At 40.6% G+C, this 19601-nt stretch overlaps 1 protein-coding gene and 1 non-coding gene across 6 annotated transcripts in view; one reads left to right on the forward strand and one right to left on the reverse strand.

Annotated features, from left to right (window-relative positions):
* The first annotated feature begins 5569 nt into the window (after positions 1-5569).
* The window catches only part of TJP1 (tight junction protein 1), a 241608-nt gene continuing 227576 nt past the window's right edge, over positions 5570-19601 (forward strand). For all 5 annotated transcript variants that reach the window (XM_032342229.1, XM_032342230.1, XM_032342231.1 and 2 more), the window contains exons 1-2: positions 5570-5757; positions 17045-17177. In XM_032342229.1, the coding sequence (XP_032198120.1) occupies positions 5585-5757; positions 17045-17177 (306 nt within the window). In that variant the 5' untranslated portion in view covers positions 5570-5584. The remainder of the gene's footprint in view (positions 5758-17044; positions 17178-19601) is intronic.
* On the reverse strand, positions 7715-7856 carry LOC116592245. The gene has a single exon (XR_004286409.1). It is a non-coding gene; the product is annotated as a small nucleolar RNA SNORA67 (small nucleolar RNA).

Below are 19601 nucleotides of genomic sequence, written 5' to 3' on the forward strand. Positions count from 1 at the left end.
TTTTTTTTTTTATTTTATTTGACAGAGATAATGAGAGAGAGAGCAGGGATGGGGAGAAGAGGGAGAAGCAGGGATGCCCATCATCCCTTATCTTTTGATTGAAATGTTTAGTAATACACATTAAAAGTAATTATTGATAAGGTAGAATTTATGGCTGCCATTTTACTAGTTGTTTTTTGCATGTCTTATGTCTTTTTTTTCTTCCATTTCTCTATTACTGCCTTCTTTTGTGCTATGATTTTAGAATGTACCATTTTAATTTTCTTCTTGCCTCTTTTTCTATAATCTAAAAAGTTATTTTCTTAATGGTTGTCCTGAGGATTACAATTAACTTTTTAAAAAAGATTTTATTTTTTTGAGAAAGAGTGAACAAGAGAGAGACAGAGAGAAAGTGTGAGCGGGGTTGGGGGCCTGGGGAGGGGAGGGTCTGAGAGAGAGGGAGAAACAGAATCCCCACTGAGCAGGTAGTCTGATGTGGGGCTCTATCCTGGGACTCTGGGATCATGACCCAAGCCAAAGGCAGACGCTTTAACTGACTGAACCACCCAGGTGCCCTACCATTAACTTTTTAACTTGAAATAATCTAAGTAGAATTAGTACCAACCATGTTCCATTATAGCTCCATTCTCTCCTATCGCCTTTGTGCTATTATTGCCATAAAATTACATATTTATACATTATAAATGTAAATGTATAAATGTAAAAAAGTTCCAAATGAAAATATTTTAATTAAAAGATTTTAAAAATAAAAAATTAAAAAATATTTTATACTCTCTTTTATATTCAACTGTACAGTTGTCTTTACCAGTGCACTTTATTTCTGTGTATGGATTCAAGTTACGGTCTCGTACCCTCTCATTTCAGCCTAAAGGACTCTTTTGGTATTTCTTTTTTTTTTTTTTTACGATTTTATTTATTTATTTGACACACAGAGATCACAAGTAGTCAGAGAGGCAGGCAGAGAGAGAGAGAGGAGGAAGCAGGCTCCCTGCAGAGCAGAGAGCCCGATGTGGGGCTCCACCCCAGGACTGTGGGATCATGACCTGAGGCTTTAACCCACTGAGCCACCCAGGGACCCCATCTTTTGGTATTTCTTGTAATTTATGTATGCTGGTGATGATTTGTTAGTTTTTGTTTGTCTGGAAATGCCTTAATTTCTCCTTTACTTTTGAAGGATAATGTTGCTAGGTATATAATTCTTCACTTGGAGTCCTTTTCTTTCAGCTCTTTAAATTTCTGCCCTTCTGACCCTCATGATTTCTGATGAGAAGTCAGATATTAATCTTATAGAGAATCCCTTATATGTGATAAATTGTTTTTTTCTTGCTTTCAAGATTCTTGCATTGTCTTTGGCTTTCAATAATTTGACTGTTATGTATCTAGGTATGGATTTCCTTGAGTATATCATCCTTAAAATCCTTGGATGTGCAGATATATATATAATTTCATAAAATCTGAGAATTTTACAGTCATTTCTTCAAATACCCTTTCTCCTTTCCTTCTGGGACTTTATGCATATGTTGGTATGCTTAATGGTTCTTCATAGTTTTCTGGGGCTCTGTTCATTTTTCTTCATTGTTTTGTGTTTCTGTTACTCACACTGGATAATCTCAATTGAATTATCTTCAAATTTACTCACCCTTAATTCTGCTATTTTGAATCTGTGGTTGTGTCCTTCTAATGAATACTTATTTTTCAACTCCAAAATTTTTATTTTTAAAAATTAAAAATTTAAATTTAAAAATGTCTACCTTATATTATCTATTTGGTAAGACAAGAACTTGGGAAGTTCTCAGACTTCCCTTTATTTTTTAAAGATTTTATTAACTTGTCAGAGAGAGAGAGCACACACAAGCAGGCGAAGCAGGAGAAAGAAGAGGCAGAGGGAGAAACAGGCTCCTCGCTGAGCAAGGAGTACCATGTGGAACTTGATCTCAGGACCTCAGGATCATGACCTGAGCTGAAGGCAGACGCTTAACGGACTGAGCCACCCAGATGTCCCTCAGATTTTCTTTTAATTCTTTAGACATGATTTCCTTTAGTGAACATATTTATAATAGATGATTTAAAGTCTTTGTCCAATCAATCCAATGCCTGGGTTTTCTCAAAGACCATTTCTACTAACTGCTTTCTTCTCTATATTGGCCATATTCTGCTGCTTTCCAAGTCCTATAATTTTCTGTGGGAATCTCGACATTTTGAATAAAAGAATATGGCAATTCTAGAAATTATATCCTTCCTGTCCCACTCCAAGGTTTATTGGTGGTGTTTGTTGTTATTTTTTGTTCAGTGACTGCTGTGAAGTCTGAATTCTTTGTCATGTTTGGCTACCAAAATTTCTTCTCAGGTGCTTAGTGTCAGCCAATTATTGGACAGAAGTTTCCCTAAATGTTTTTGAACCAATATGTGTCCCAGCCTTTGCTGAGAGACCGTGTCAAGAAGAGTTTACAACTCTTCCTTAGCTTTCATTTTCTGCTTGCTACTGAACCTTAATGCAGCCAGTTGTGAGAGATTAGGGCCTTATCAGGCACTTGGTGAATATGTGCACGGGCCTTCATCCTATGGACTCTCATTCCCCATCTGTCCTTTAAGTTTTTTTGGTTGGCCTCTTGTTAGCCCCACCTAGTTTCACTACCTCAGGCAGCTGTGACGTTAAACATTTGCTACTGATTGTTTCTGAAAAATGCCCTAGGTATTCCTAGGTTCTAAGCTACGTCAAACAAAGATAAGCCCTATGGATGGAGCTTTTCAAGTCAAATAATGATAGTTCTCGGGGGATAGGGCTTTTGGGGAGCTCTGAACCCATTCTGCCACCTCCAGTGGCTGCTAGCATACTGGTTTTCAAAACCAGTAATTATAAGGCTGTTGGTTTACAAGGCTACCACAGAGCTGGAGAGGAGATGTGAATTAAGCAAATCAAATACTATAAAGCTCACAGCTCTAACCAAGATTCAATATTTTTTCTTGTACATACACTCTACACTCTCTGGATTGTTGCAAGTCTTTGGTTAATTTCTGGAGTTCTAAGAAGGTTGATTTTGACAATTTTAGCCAGTGTTCCCTTTTTATGGAGAAGCAGATTTTCTGCCATTCTGGAAGTGCTTCTACCAGATTTATTTTTGTCTTTCATTATCCTGAATTGATCCCCTCAGCTTCCAGTTGTCTAAACCCTTGAGTACAGTGCAGTATTTTCATCAAATATCTTACAAGCAATATAAGAAGGTGGTACAAAAGTCCATAAAAAATGATGAATACATAAGTATAGACCCTGATGCTTTTTCCAAAGTTCTGCTCCAAGGTCCTCTCCCATGTTTGGATATATATTTGAAATGTCAAAGATCTGCCAATTCTTCATTTTAGGCAAGAGCTAAGTCTTCAGGATACATAAAAGTGAAGTAGATTCCAATGAGCTTTACTACTGAGTCCACTAGAAGGAGATTTTTATTTTGTTCTATTTTTTGTTTGTTTTGTTTTTATTTGTTCTAATCTTTTCATACTCATTAACTTGTATAGTGTTTAAATAGTGTTTAATAACTTGTATTGTGTACAGGGGGAATGTACTGTGGAGGGAGGGCATTATCATTTGATAGTTCTGCCTGGTGGGTGCACAGGTTATCTTGTTATCCATACTCTTCGTATATACATATTATACACACACACACACACACACACACACACACACACACACAGAGTCAGTCTTTGCTTTGCAGGTTCAGATGTGCCTGACATTAGTTACTATGGCTTAAATAACACCAGTGCTCAACAATATGGTTCAAATTTCAGTTATCATAGCATATTAACTGTGAGAAAATGCATTGAGTATAAACTTCCGTGGTAGCTCCTTAGTGGACAAATCACTATGTAAATAACATGTGCATCAGAATCAGTGAGCAATCACAGCAGTTCTTGCAAAGCCTGTCAGTGATTGGTTACTGCACATCTACTTACAGTTTAGGTAATGACAGCAAAGTGTGCAGTTGTGTTGCCTCCTTTTCTCCCAGGGATAAATCCACAGAGAATTGATAAAAATGGGTAACTGAAAGAGAACTGGTTAACAAAGATGATAGTGCAGCAAAGGAAAAAGTGAAAAAGATGGAAGTGAATTGAAATTTGCATGGAATGTAAATGCTGTTATAGAAAAAAAATAGGCAACTGTGAAAATACTGACACTGTCATCTTTTCAGAGACTCTAGATTTGCAGCCAGAAGAATTAATTGAATATAAACTAGGATGAGGAGAGTGGTTGTGACAAAAAGGATGAGGATGTTCCAGAGAATGTCACATTAAAGGAACTCTGATATATTTCACAACATTGAAAACTTAGAGGATAAACCATTGAAAGTGATCCAAACATGATGCATTACCAAGGCTCAGAAAAGATGCTCTATATAACAATTCTAGGGTCACCTGGGTGGCTCAGTGGGTTAAAGCCTCAGTCTTCAGATCTGGTCATGATCGCAGGCTTCTGGGATTGAGCCCCGCATCTGTCTCTGCTTAGCGGGAAGCCTGCTTCCTCCTCTCTCTCTCTCTGCCTGCCTCTCTGCCTACTTGAGATCTCTGTCTGTCAAATAAATAAAATCTTAAAAAAAAAATTTCTACCAGAAGACCAGCACTATTCAAGATACTTTTGATAAGTTTCTCTTACAAAGATATGAAACAGTTTAATTCTCAATGTTTGTAGTATTCCAAACTACAGTGTATTAAATGAGTTTTACTTTTTTTTTTTTTTCATTTCTTTATACATTTACAATCATCATTGAAGAGAGTTTGGAATGTTTTGACAAAATTTTTAAACGTCATGGAAAATCTTACATTTTCCCATTGATTATTAAGATAGTTTTGCATGGTTCACGGTCATTCCCACAGTTCAGACTACCGTTCAAACGAAGACTGCGTACACATCATGTATATGGTATATATACCATATATATTGTATATGGTATGTGTACGTGTATACACATACGTGCATTTTGTAGAGATGCATTTTATGTAAACATAAAATCTTCAGGGACTTAGGCTAGAACACGTAAATGACGATTTCAAACCATCAGCCGGTAATTATACATTAAAGCATTTTTTTTTTTTCTCTTCTGGAATCTTGTCATGGGATTCTCTTGGGCTTTAGGCGGTTGAAATGAGCTGTGGCAGCCGCGGAGGAAACTGAGGCACGCGGGCCGCGGGGCCGCGGGGCCGGCGGGCGGGGGCGGGGCCTGGGGGCGGTGGCCCGGCCGCTCCCGCCTCTCCCGGAGTGCGAGTCCCGCAAGGCCCGCCGCCCGGGACGCCCTGGGCGCACGCGGGGGCCGAGCCGCAGGACGGAGGGGGCGCTGCGGACGGCGGCAGGAGCGGCGGGCCACGCACGGCGGCGGCGGGAGCGGCCGGGCACGCACGGCGCCGGCGTCGGCGGGAGCGGGAGTCCCGGCCACGCGCGGCGGCGGCGGCGGCGGCGGCGGCGGCGAGGGCGACGGTGGCGGCGGCGGCAGCGGCAGCGGCGGGAGCGGGAGCGGGAGCGGGAGCCGGGCGTGCACGGCCGCGGCGGCGGGAGCGGCGGGAGCTGTGGCGGCGGCGGATGGCCCAGAGCTGATCTATGCGGCGCTTGGAGGGGCTGTGTCTGCGGCGCCGGCGGCGGCGGCGGGGCCCTGCCCGCGAGCGGAGCGGGGACAAGATGAAGTACCAGAAATACCTGACGGTGCTGCAGATGGCCATCGGCGTCACCCCCTCCAACCGCGGCAGCCTCCTGCCGCTCAAGAGGAAGCTGTGGTGAGGGCGCGGCGGGCGCGGCGGGCGCGGGGTCGGGGTCGGGGTCGGGGCCGGGGCGGGCGGGCAGTGAGGCCGCCTGCGGCCGGGCCCGACGGGCGCGCAGAGCCGGGGGGCGCAGCAGCCATTTCGGAGCCCCTTGGGCCGAGCGCCGCCGCGTCCCGCGCCCACGCGGGCGTGTTCCGCCGCGACCCTCGGCGGTGCCCGGCGACACGCAGAGCGGCGCGCCGCCGGGAGGGAGGGGCGGGGACCCGGCGGCTTACGGGCACCGGGGCACGGGTCTCCCGCCCGGGACTGTCCTTCCAGTCGCCTCCCGGCCAGTTCTGGCTCGGAATTTCCAGCCACGCTTCCTTGCGGGCACAGAACGATTTATTAGCGCTGCGTTTTCTGCTGTTTCTGAAAACCCATCTGCTGTGGGTACAGAGTGAAGGGCGAGCCGCTCCCACGGTGAGGGGACCAAGTTGCGAGGTTTTAATGGCATTATCAGGGACTGCATTTTATCTGCACGCGTTCCAGTTCCTCTGACCTGGAAACTGTTATTGGGGTAACGGGAAAAGATCGCCCGTAAAAGAAACATAGCTGGAAGTTTTCCAGATCTGGTTTACACAGTTGATTATCTATCGGGTTGTATGGCGTTTTATTTAGTGTTTAAATGTGGCCTATGGAATCCCCGTGTGGGCTGCCTGGGTATTCCAGTTGCCTTGAGACTTAAGTGTAAGGTTCTGCCACAGAAGAAATAGTCCAGTAAAGGCATAGTGACTATAGGAAAAAAGATGCCAGACTTCTTTGCTGTTCAGTGGCTGTTTTAATTTTAAAATTTGCGGTGGGTGAGGTTCGTAGAGATTTACGCTCTTGAATTTTAATTGAATTTAATTTCAAGGTTACAGAGAAAAGGAAGTGAGCCTGCTTTTAGGCGTTTGAGAAAAGTAGTTTCTGCTATCTAAGGCAAAATGAGTGATCCGAGGACTCTAAAGATGGAGCAACCAAGAAAAGGAGTTTTCTTTTTTGAAAAAAGAATGCCAATAATGGGGAATTTTGCAGGTGCGAACAAAATATATGGATGGGCAGTGAAGTTCAAATTTCAGCTGTGCCACTTACCATGTGACCTTAAGTTACTGGAGTATCTGTTTCTTGGTCTGTAGGGTGAGAATGATATTATCTAACTCATGGGGTCATAACCTAGATCAACTGAGATATTGAATGCAAAGTGCCTGCCACTATGCCGGACTGAATACTAATGGATCCTTAGTTTATATTAGTGTCTTCCTCACTGCCCTCACCCACCACTTTGTTCAAAAAAAGAGATTTGGGGTGCCTTGGTGGTGCAGCCGGTTAAGCCTCCAACTCTTCCTTTCACCTGGGGTGCTGACCTGGGGGTCCTGGCATCCAACCCCACCTCTGGTTCCACACTCCGTATGGAGTCTGCTTGAGTTTCTCTCCCCACCTCTGCCTCTCCCCCACTATCTCTCACTTGAATAAATGCATTTAAGAAAAAAAGATTTATTCTGAAGAAGGTTTTTTATTTTTTTTGCCTCAAAAAGTGACATTTATTCAAAGAAAAAAAAAATGACAAGATGTCCATCCCTTGGCTCCCTTCCCTCCCCCCTCCTACTACTCTTCAGCCCCCCAGACTGAACCCTGGGGGGCCTAAGTAGCAGGACAGCCCCTCAGATGAGGTCAGCGACATTGAGGGGCATCTCCTCAATGGAGGTGTTGTAGAATGTCTCGATGTCTCGGAGAGTCCTCCTGTCTTCTTCTGTCACCATGTTAATAGCCACACCCTTACGGCCAAATCGTCCCCCACGACCGATTCTGTGGATGTAGTTTTCCCTGTTGGTGGGAAGGTCATAGTTGATGACTAAGGAAACCTGCTGCACATCGATGTCTCTGGCCTAGGTCAGGGGAGAGGACGGGTCAGCACGAGCACGAGGGGACACAATCAGGCCAGAAGAATGGGAATGAGTGTAGGCGGCCAAAGGCAGGCAAAGGAACAGACGTTCCCTGTCCCCGAGCAGCCTCAGGCATGCCAGATCATCTTCCAAGTTGCTACTTTCCGGAAGAGGGGCACGGGCAGGCCCCCTGGAGAGGGAATCAGCTTGGACCTGAAGAAGGTATTTTAATTGGAAGAGCAGCAAGTGACAAAGATTAGACTAGGAATAGTTGGCAGTAATTAAGAAATGTCCATGGAAGAAGATTTTAGCAAGTATAGGAAGACTGTGCTACTATTATGAAGCAAGAAGTAGTAACGTTTGAAGAAGGCTTTTCAGGTTGATGGTGTACAGGAGGAAAAAAGACATCAACGCCAGCAGTCTTTCCCCTCTGCTTTTCTTCTGAGCAACTGCATGTTTTACTTATGCACTTATACAAAGCACTGCATATTTTACTTAATTGTCATACACGTTTCTCCTCCTTCCCCCAACCCCCACAACTAGAATGTAAGTTGCATGGGGGCAGGACTTTTTATCCGTTTAGCTCATTACTAAGTCCCCTGTAACCGGTATCTGGTACAAAATAGTTTCTGAAAAGATATGTGTTGGCTAAATGAATTCTTAGTAATGCGTAACTGGGAAGGAGATTTTCTTGATATTAAATTTAAAAACTAAGATGTGGGAATAGTGCTTGAGGAGCTGTTAGGCATGAATATTAGTATCAGTCAGCCACCAAGTCAGGACACGAGGTTTATTCTTTTTTGATGGAGTGCCGTTTCTGAATACATACCTCAATACAGTTTGCGAAGAGAGGACACAAAGAAATAAATTCCAGGTAATTTTTATACTCCAGAGATTCATGTTTCAGTCAGGCAGTAAACTGAGGACATGATTAAAAACCATCTTACTAAGAGACAGCCTGGAAAAGGCAGGAAGATTTTTGTTTAACTCTTCCACAATATTAAATGAGCATTTCAAAATTTCTGCTCAATGTTAAGGGAATTTGCAAACGTTAATCTAGTTTCTATAGAGGCAAAGTGAAGAGCATATGCTACAAAAACTCTAGAGTGAATGGTACATTAAACATAGATATATATAGTCCTTTTTTTTTAAGTCTAAGAATATTGTGCTGCTTGATTCATCTATTATATCTTCTGGAATTAATGTTCTAGATAACATTCCATTTTGCCAGTGTCAGAGCCAACGGGACATGGAGGATTGAGACAGAAGACACTGTCACGTGGCAAGAAGATATGTAGCTATGAGTTCTGACTCCAGAGTGATGGGTGTGACTCAGTAGCAGACATCAGCAAGGGTTGTCAGACCTTGGAATGCCCTAGCTTTGCCACTTACAGGATGTGAGGGCATGCCGTCATAATTGATTGTGGCCTATATGAATGAGGATTTATACAAAGGTGCTGTCTCTGTCTCTCTCTCTTTAAATTATTGCAGTGTATGGAAAGACTACATGCCTACAAAGCTTATGCCAATGGAGGTAAAGCATAGGAGGGAGTGGTCCAGTGTTTTGGTCCCACATTTCTGTCTAGTTTGACCATTTGTGCTCCTTAACTTTCTTTTAGGGAGTAGTTTTCTGTCTTTCTGACTGGCTCTGCAGATCCTTTATGGCGTATTGGTTTAGGTGGAAACTAAACCAGACAAACAGCCAGACCTGCATCAGCGGAGCCTGTAATTCTTGTCTGTCTCCTTCTCCAAAAAATTTAGGAAATAGGACTGTTTACAGTATTTGGTTCTGAATCATTAGTGTTTAGGAACCTGGAACTCAGGCCTATAAACCTCTCCCCATAGTAGGTGTCAGTCTGTATGGCTTGCTTCCAGGGGTGGGGTGGGGGGTCTTCTGTAATTGCTGGTTATGAAAAGAAGCAGAAGGGCACTGTATTTCCCAGAGCTGCTGTAACATTACTACAGACTCAGTAGCTTAAAAACAACAGAAATTTATTCTCTGGTTCTGGAGGTCAGAAGTCTGAAATCAAGGTGTCCACAGAGCCATGCTCCCTTAAAGTCTCTTGGGGAGAATGCTTCCTTACCTCTTCTAGCTCCTGGTGGCTGCAGGCATTCCTTATGTCTGAATCCCTCCCTTCTCTCTCTGCATCTTCACATGGCCATCTTTACATGTCTGTGTCTTCTCGGCTTCTTCTAAGGATATTTGTCATTGGATTTGGGGTCCACCTGGATAATCCAGGATGATCTCATCTCAAGACCCTTCAGTATATCTGCAAAGACCCTTTTTCTAAATGGGGTCACATTCACAGGTTCCTGGGGTCAGGGAGAGTGGAGAGGAAGGGCACCGTTCAGAACAGGTGCTGAGGCCAACTCTGCTCTTCAGTGGGTGTAAAGCCCAAATAATTGTTTCATCCTAATTTTACATTGTCAGTCCTGATTTTCGCATTGAGTGCTGTTAGGAATGTGTACACTGATCTTAGAAGGGGAAAGAGTGTCATTTCATTTTGTTCATGCCTCTAAGTATATTTCTTCCAGTTATTTGATTCAGTAATTATTGAAGGCCACGTGGCATCAATTCATTTATTTAAGTAGTTTAGTTGTCCAGTAAACAGATTCTAGAAAAAAGAGGAGCTGCCATTCATTGAGCTTATTACCTGCTGGGCCCAGTGTAAGTGCTTTCCAAGCAACTGCCGTGTAACCTGCAGCACCCCTATGAGGTAGGTGCTGTATTTTTCCCAGTTTTATAAATGAGGTCATTGACTTGCCCAAAGTCACACATCAGGATTTGTACCAGTTGTTGGGGTTAAAAACACATTTGAGCAGGGACATGACAGTCTAGAAAAGAGGAATAACTGAAAACAAGTACAAATCAACTGGAAAGTGCCTTATGGAATGTTGTTTCTCCAAGGGTGGTGCATAGCCCCCTCATGGGTCCCAGAGGTTCCCCTGATGGGATGGGTATGGCTCTAATATCCAAGTCCTTTATTGGTTTCTTTTTTTCTTTTTTTAATTGTTGAGGTATGATTGGCATATGACATCATTACTTTGAGGGGTACAACATAATGATTCAGCATTTATGTATATAGCAAAATGATTAGTACAATAAGTCTAGTGAACATCCATCCCTTTCTTAGTTTCTTTAAAGAGCAAATTATAGGGAATTATTTATAAGTACAACTAAAGGCTGGCCATTTATATAAATCTTTTTATATAAACTTTGGAGGTTTCTGAAGTCTGTTACTTATAGATAAAAATTAGCATTTTACTAGCTTTTGCTGAACCATCCTTCATAAGGATTCAGTATCCTTCTGAAGTCAGTGGCCCTGCAAGGCCTCTGTTCTTAAACCCTTGTTTGTAATTCCTCTTGTTAGGGGTAGAGATGCCTTGCTATCACCCATTAGTATTAATCTGGAGTTGGTTATGGCTATCAATTCCTGATATTTTAAAATTACTATCTTGTAGAAAGATTGTTAGGTGTTACTTTTTTTTGGTAATTTGTTCTTGTGTAAATGCTTTGTTTTTACCATCTTGATTGTTTTTGCCCAATTCTTTGTTATTATTGAGATCTTTTCCACTAGATCAGAGATGGGTGAGGTAGATAAGTTTGGGAGTTGTTTGTTCCAAGTTAACCTTGGTTAAAAAGAGTTGTGAGCCAAAACTTCTGAGCTAGAAACAAAACGAGAGGGTGGACCCTGGTTTCTGCCTTTTAAACACACTGGCCATGCCCACAAGTCACACATGGTCCCATTAGGGGAGTAAGAAAGGGAGTGGAGAGAAGGAGAAATTTTCTCCCCAGTCATCCCCTGGGGATGATAAAATGGAATTAAGAATTAGGAAAAGAAAAACTTCATTGTAAGCTAAATACTGATTTCCTCAGAGTTCAAGGGAAAATATCCAAAATGCTTGTATCTCAGTTACTAACTTTAACTTTTCCTGTTGTCAAGGACCATTCTCCTAAATATTTAAGAAATAAATCCCAGAGTCTGAGTTATTCAATGCAGACCACACACTCAGGTGGAGGGAGTGTGGGACCTCAGGATTAAAAATACTTCTTGGGTGCCTGGGTGGCTCAATCAGTTAAGCAGTTGAGTCTTGAGTTTGGCTTAGGTCATGATTTCAGGGTCGTGAGATCGAGCCCCACATCAGGCTCCACACTGGGCACGGAGCCTGCTTAAGATTTTCTCTCTCCCATGGGGCGCCTGGGTGGCCCAGTGGGTTAAAGCCTCTGTCTTCGGCTCAGGTCATGATCTCGGGGTCCTGGGATCGAGCCCCACATCGGGCTCTCTGCTCAGCGGGAGCCTGCTTCCCCTTCTCTCTCTCTGCCTGCTTCTCTGCCTACTTGTGATCTCTGTCAAATAAATAAATAAAATCTTTAAAAAAAAAAAAAAGATTTTCTCTCTCCCACTCCCTCTGCCCCTCCCTCTGCTTGCTCATGTGCCCCCCCTCAAAAAAACAAAACAATACAAAACAAAAACAACAAAAAAGAAAAGAAAAATACTCCTTATACCCCATGTTTGGAAGAACTGTCTTTGGTGGGCTTTTTGTATCCCCATATAGCTCGTCTTACCTGAGTTGTAAATATTCCTCTGTATTCTTATGAGTGTCCAGTGGGAAAGTACTTGAATACACATATCCCTGCCCCAAGAGAAATGCTAATTCTCAAAAATAGTGGTAAAACAAGAGAGAAGTGACATCTTAAATTCCCCTGTATCTCAGTACCCCTTCTACTTATACATGAGATAACATTGAACATTATCATCTGGAACCATGTTTATTCCTTTTCTTTTTCTCCACCTAAGAAGAGGGGGTCATTACTGAAACAAATGCTTTTTTTTTTTTTTTGAACTATATGCTTTTTAACAGTTGACTTCTTAGCTTCCAGAAGACCTGGTCAGAACTTTAAAGTTACTGAAATTACTCTGTAGGAGCCTGATTCTGTGCCTAGAGAAGGCATCTTCCTCCTGAGAAGTCTGTGGGTAGGGGGGATACTGACCTGATATTCACCTCCTATATATCAATTCAGCTCTAATCTTCGAAGTAATGTTTTTATTACGATCCTGGTGGGGAAGGGGAGGATCCATTCTTCTATTTATATTGAGGATTTTTTTTTTCCTGTTTTAGTCACTGGACTTGGCATTACATTGAGTTAAGTCTGATACATTTCTTGGTTGTCCATCATTTATAAATTTGATGTATATAAATTCTTATCACAGACTTTAGGTTTTAGGTTTGGAAAAAGGGTAAATAATAAACCTTTCTAAGTTAAATGAGAGAACAACCTGTGAAAAATGTCTTTGTCAAAAAGTTTATATTTCTTCTAATGTGATTATGCAACATAATGCGATCAAAGTAAAGTGTGAGAGAGGAGGCATAATTTAAGAATTGTATATTGTTTTCAGCTCTGTTTTTCTTTCCCATATGCCCACTTTTCTTAAATGAAATTCTTAATTATTTTCATGAAAGCTTTTACTCTGCAGAAAAGAGAGCAAAACTGTACCATGTAAAACTTTTTTAATGTATTGAAAATAGTGAAAGAGACATCAGAATTTTACTCTGGGAAGTAACTTGAAAGGTGCACTTATTAGCAATTCAATGAAACAACAAAAATGAGAATTAAAAAAGCCACAACAAAAATACTGAGTCTGAGTAAACAATACTGAATGGCATCAGTGGACCAGCATTTTTGCGGTATCTCTGAAATATATTTACTAGATAAAGATAGTTCTACTCAGAGAAAAGCCTTGCAAGAACCATTTCCAGGAAATGTGCAGGAGAACATTTCTACACAAAGAGGGCTGATAACTTGCAGCAGCATTCCAGGGACAGAAGAAGCAGAGGACAGTTGGGGAATTACTCAGATTTTATGCACCAGATTGATTGACGCCTTGCCTTACCAGTTTGTGACAAGCTGTGGACAACAGTGTTGCTTTCTCGCTTACCAAAGCAGTGAATGTGGGCTCTTGGGCCAGAGGGTCAGGGCTGTACCTGAGATAGCTACTGAGTCCTCTGACCCAGAAGACAAGTGACTTCGCAGCAGTATGTCCCATCTCTCTGCCAGAGTCACCGAAGGCAGGCCGCAGTAAATGTGACAGTGCAGAAACAGATGTTCTCTAATACAAATGTAAGTAGACATTAAAAATCACCAAACAGTTGGAGAAAACCAGTATTAGAAGAATTACCATACTCAACAAACAAAAGAACTAATCCCTGAGAAAAATAGAAAAACCTTGGATTAAGATGGTTATTTTCAGAAAGATGCAAGAGAATATCATATGGATAAAACACCATACTAGACACTAGAAATTTAACCTTTGCTCACTAAGGTCAAAGAGAATGGCTGAATTGACAAAGCTGAGAAGCAAGTGAGCAGTGTGGAGGAGGAAGCTAGAGAATCACAAAAGAACAAAGGGACAAAAGTAGGAAAGAGAAATTAGGAGACCTTGAAACTATTTCCAAGGAAGGGTGGAGCTTTTGGTAGGGTTGCACTGGTGCTGGAAAAGAAGAGAAACAAAGGCGTGTTAAACATCATTGCTTGTGTACCAGTAGATAAGAATACCACTGAACTCTAGATGTTGATAGAAGTATTTCAGTTTAAATAAGTGTGTGTGTATATATGTATTGTGGAAATGCAGAGGTACATATATATGCATATATATGTGTATTTATAAATATATAATGTAACTATATAAATGTACATGTAAATATATAAATACATGTGTATGTATGGTTAGCTAGAGTTAGAGTTGGCCTAATAAGATGTATAACTTTGAACTACTAATTGGAGAGGAGAAAGTCCAAGGGAGGGTAAAGAGAAAGAAAACTCAGTCATACTAAAAAGGTAGGAAAAGAAAAAGAAGAAAGCATTTAAATTTGAAAAACACAAACTATAAAACGTGGCAGAGGAAAAAATCTAAACATATGAGTAAACACAACAAATTTGAATGGATTAAGTTTCTCTCAAATGATAGGGATTCTCAAACTGAGTAAGAAAGAAAAGCATCCAGTCACATGCTGGTGAAGAATTAAAACTAGAGTTAAAGGTACAGCTAAAAGGAGGTGGAAACACGGACCTGGAAAGATTGAAAATACAAGCACAGAAAAACATAAGCCAAGAAAAGGATAATAAAACGTAGTTGGGGAAATTATTAGAATCGCATTTAAAGGAAAGTCTTTAATTGGAATAGAGACTTTAAATGTGATAAAAGTTTAAGTCCCTAAAAAGATAAGAGCACTGGGCGTTACACTTAAGAATCGTTGAACACTACATCAAAAACCAATGATGTACTATATGTTGGCTAACTGAACATTATAGCAAAGAATAAATAAAAGATAGGCGTTACAAACATTAAGACATCTAATACAACAGATTTGAAATATGTAATGAAAAAAACTTATATACAAAGATCCATTGTCTAATCTATGTTTGTGGTGGGAAACTCTGTCAATCGCCTCTTGTAAGAGAAATTAGCCCTTTAGCAAGACAAATATAATGAAGGACACAGAGAAGTTAAGTTATAAAAGAAAATAAAAGGATAAAGTCACCTTTCCATTTAAGGACACGCCCACCTCTACATGAACATTTTTCTGTACTGTTGATGGAAGCATATATTGGGAAAGCCTTTTTGAAAAGTAGTACTTGCAACACCCAGAAACCTCTGACTCTGCATTTTCCTTCTAGTGCTTTTTCTTAAGTAAATGCTGTGTTTGTACCCAGAGATGTCACGCATGTTCATCGCTTTACAGTTTGATAGCAAATATTTGAAAACTAAATGCCCATTGGTAGGGGAGTGGTTGAATAAATTGTGGTATGCCTGTACAATGGAATACTGTTTAGCCATTAAAAAAAATGAAACCCATGAGTTCAAGCCGCACATTGGATATAGAGATTACTAAAAAAATCATTAAAAAAATAGAATGAAATGGACCTGGGTTATTATGGGACAAGCTTCAAGATATATTATTCTGTGAAAAAATGAGATGTAGGGCAATGTGAAGAGTTTGGTGAGTTTGCTAAAAAGTTTCAAAAGGAGATTAACACATGCATAGATAAGCATGAGCATTTGTTTGGGAGGTTATACAAAGAACCATTAGTGGTGATTATCTTTGGGGAAAGGGATGGGGATTTGTGATGAGGGAGGACAGGGAGGCTTTACTTTTCATTTTTGCTTCTTTTCATACTCTTTAAATCTTCTGACTATAGGGGCTTAGTATTTTTATTCTAAACTGCAGCCATACCTAGTCTATTTCATGATATTCATTCCCATCTTCTTATTATATAAATCAAATTTACTTTGCTATCAGTCTATCCAGTATGTCCTTTTCAAGCAATGAGAGACTTTTTTTTTTTTAAGAGAGAGCACACACGCGGGGGTGGGGGGGGGACGCTAAGGGAGAGGGGGAGAAAGAGAGAGTCTTCAGCAGGCTCCATGCTCAGCCCTGAACCCTTTGCAGGGCTCAATCTCATGACGTTGAGATCATGACCTGAGCCGAAATGAAGAGTCAGATGCCTAACTGATTGAGCCACCCAGGTGCCCCATGAGAGACCTATGCCTTTCAGATCACAACATTTTTAATATAAAATATTAAGGTCAGGATATTTGAAAAGTATACCAACATGGAACATACACAAGCGGGAAATTGATCATAAAATAAGGAAACTGATTTTCATAAGCCACCCTTAACAAATCAGTCTTACTACTTAAGTCTCTGTCATCTCTAAGACGATAATCCACTAAGCAGTTTCCTCCCAGGTTCCTGGGGGCACCTTCTAAGTCTGCCAGCAGCAGTGGCACAGAAATGATTGAACACATAACGGTCTTGAGTGTGTGTTGATGTATATGAGCATGTGTCCCAGTGTGCAGATATGTAGATAGCTTTGATTATTTACCACTTCTTATTTGTGTTTTCTTGGTTCTGTAACCATGCTGAATTAAGTGTTGATGGTCATGTTTAAAGCTTTAAAAGTTATGTTCATGCTTTAAAAAGTATGCTGAATGGTATTTATGCTTGTACACAATGATAGCTGACTTGCACTGAGTGTGCCGGGCCCTGGGCTGAGCGCTTGAGAAAGAACTACCCAGAGGGGAGCAGATGCCTCCCAGTTACCTAGGAAACTTCAGTCTGGCTTTAATTGCTTCTTTGATGGTCAGAGTTGACTTCTAGTGAATCTTAATGTAGAAATGTTTGAACCCTGTCAAGAGAAATTTCTAAACCATCAAGTTACTAAGAAATACTTAGAAAGCGTATCTCCTCAGAGGTAGATCCACTGTGGCTCTTTGCTTCTTGGCTGAAAAAGGAGCACGATGTTTCTAGAGCTGTTCTCAAGTAAATACTTACCTCATGCTTGAGAAACGTATATCTACCTGCAAATCCGTCTTTTAAGTGTTTTCCGCTTCTTGCAGGGTAACGCCATCCTCTGAAAATCCGAATGGTGCTACTTCTAGCGTCAGCCAAGGAAAACCTTCTTTAAGACGAATAAAAGGGAGACTGCACAGAAGCAAAAGCCTTGATAGCATCGATTTCTGTGAACTCACTGTAAGTGCACTGTGTAGTAGTTTTTATTCTCAAAGAATATGAAAATTTTGATGTCATTATTTTGATTTTTATAAAAGCACAATAGTCTTATTTTGTCATGGGCATCTTTTTGCAGTAAAAATTGGCTTATCCAACGGGTTACCAACCAGAATGCTTTGTTAACTGATATCCATATGAAACATTAAGAATTAATGATTCTCATTCAAAGACCAAGATAAAAAAATGCTTCCTGGTCTGCAACAAAATTTAAAATAAGTTCAGCGAAGTATTAATGTAAACTTCTTAGAAATTACAAATTTGAATGTTAATGTAAGTAGGGATCTCAGTGTTTGATTAACCCCAAATACCCACCTTCCTGGCAGGACCAGAAAATAGTGTTACTTAGCTATTCTTAGGACAGATCCTGATTCAGTTAATGTTGGCGCTTTCTTTCCATTCTAAGTGATTAACATTAGTGGCCATGTCCTTTTTATTTTTTTCTGGACCAAGTGACGGGTTTTCACGTGGGTTTGTGATACATTCATGCATGTTTTTAGAGGAGCAGGAACACTGGCACTTTTCAGTCCGCACTATCCTTTGCTATTAATTATATTGCCTAGTTCATAAGAGATGCTACAGTACTATAAAGGATATAGTAGAATTTTCTTTGCAGTAAGATTTTATTCAAATTTATGTATTATAGGGGTCAATGGCAAATTAATGGATATTTAGGGTGTTGAAGAGACCAGATGTGTCTACTTCTTCCCTTCGAGCTCTGAAAACTTCTGAATTATAAAAGTACCATTGACTATACCTGTTTTGAACAGTGGTAACAGAGCCTTTCTTCTTTGAGGATATGACTTCTGCACCTTTTATCTATAATTGATGAAAACAGAAGTTCAGTAAATGTGGATACTCTATTTTTAAATTTATTCTTATTAAAATAATTATACTCAGTTTTGCCTAAAAGTGTGCTTGGCCATTTTATGACATAAGACAGCAGAAGGTGAAATGTGACCTATAAGAAGACATTTAAGCAATAACTGAGAAAAGATAGTAAATTTTTGCTAAGTAAAACTAGCAATTAAAATGACTAAAAGAAACATAAGCATGGTGTAAAATAAGGAGGATTGCTTTGCAGTAGTGAAACACTGAATTGGGAAGCAGATTTGAATTACTTTTTGGAATATAAAAATGGAAATTGGAATTTTATCAGGTCCTTTTTATGGTACTAAACATTGTCATTATGGAAGGTAGTCCAATAACAAATAAGTTTGGAATGTCACAGAGTATGTTTGCTAGCTTAATCACAGTTTCTGTGGTTGGGGAAGAGGTTAAAATATCTGTAGAATATGACAGAAAAAAAAGCTCTACTTCATGTACTATTGCTTTCAGTTTCCCAGAAATAGAAATAGATTATTTCACCTATGAGGAAAAGTTGGCAAATAGAGCTGTCTTTTTATCATGACAAATATGTCTTAAAACTGTTGATAATTCATTCTCTTCTTTGTGCCGTGCGAGAGTTGATCTGGCTCAAGTGAGTGTGTGGTTCAAGTGAGGAAAAAAATAACACTACCCAGGTGCAGTTAACATCTGCAGAACTAGTTTCTTTCTTTTTGATCATCTTTCCTAGTTGACCTCATTTCAAAAGTGAAATGTCTTAGCATCCCTGGAGCGAAGGCATTTGACACTGAGGTTAAGCGGGAGAGATAAAATTGAGGTTGATGGAAGGTCCATTGTCTTTCAGTAATGAGAGTATATTATTGAAATGTAATTGCAGTTCACCCTTGAAGATAGCAGGGGTTAGAGGCGTCCAACCTCCATGCAATTGAAAATCCACATATAACCTGAATCCCCCCCAAACTTAACTACTAATAGCTTACTGATGACTAGAAGCCTTACCAACAATCCATTACACACATGTTCTATATGTTACATGTATTTTATACTTTATTCTTAAAATAAGCTAAACTGGAGAAAAAAATGTTAAGAAAATCGTAAGGGAGAGAAAACACATTTATAGTACCGTATTTTAAAAAATCTGCATATAAGTAGACCAATCAGTTCAAACCTATGTTGTTCAAAGGGTCAGCAGTACTGCAATTGTTAGACTTTTGTTGCAATTGGAGTTCCTTTTCCTTCTTAGGTTTTTGTAGTCATGGGTAGTAGGACAGCAATCTTTGAAGACTTTTAGATTCTTAGAAAGTTTTACAATGAGCACGTTCCATTTTTGGGAAAGCAATAAACTGCTTTTCCAAACAATAGAGAAATTTTTAAAAAGAACCTAACAGGGGCACCTGGGTGACTCAGTGGGTTAAGCCACTGCCTTTGGCTTAGGTCATGATCCAGGAGTCCTGGAATCAGAGCCCCGCATCAGGCTTTCCTTGCTCTGCAGGGAGCCTGCTTCTCCCCTCCCTCTGCCTCTCCCCCTGCCTGTGTGCGTGT

The sequence above is a fragment of the Mustela erminea genome, chromosome 5 (assembly GCF_009829155.1).
Source record: "Mustela erminea isolate mMusErm1 chromosome 5, mMusErm1.Pri, whole genome shotgun sequence".
Classification (NCBI taxonomy): domain Eukaryota; kingdom Metazoa; phylum Chordata; class Mammalia; order Carnivora; family Mustelidae; genus Mustela; species Mustela erminea.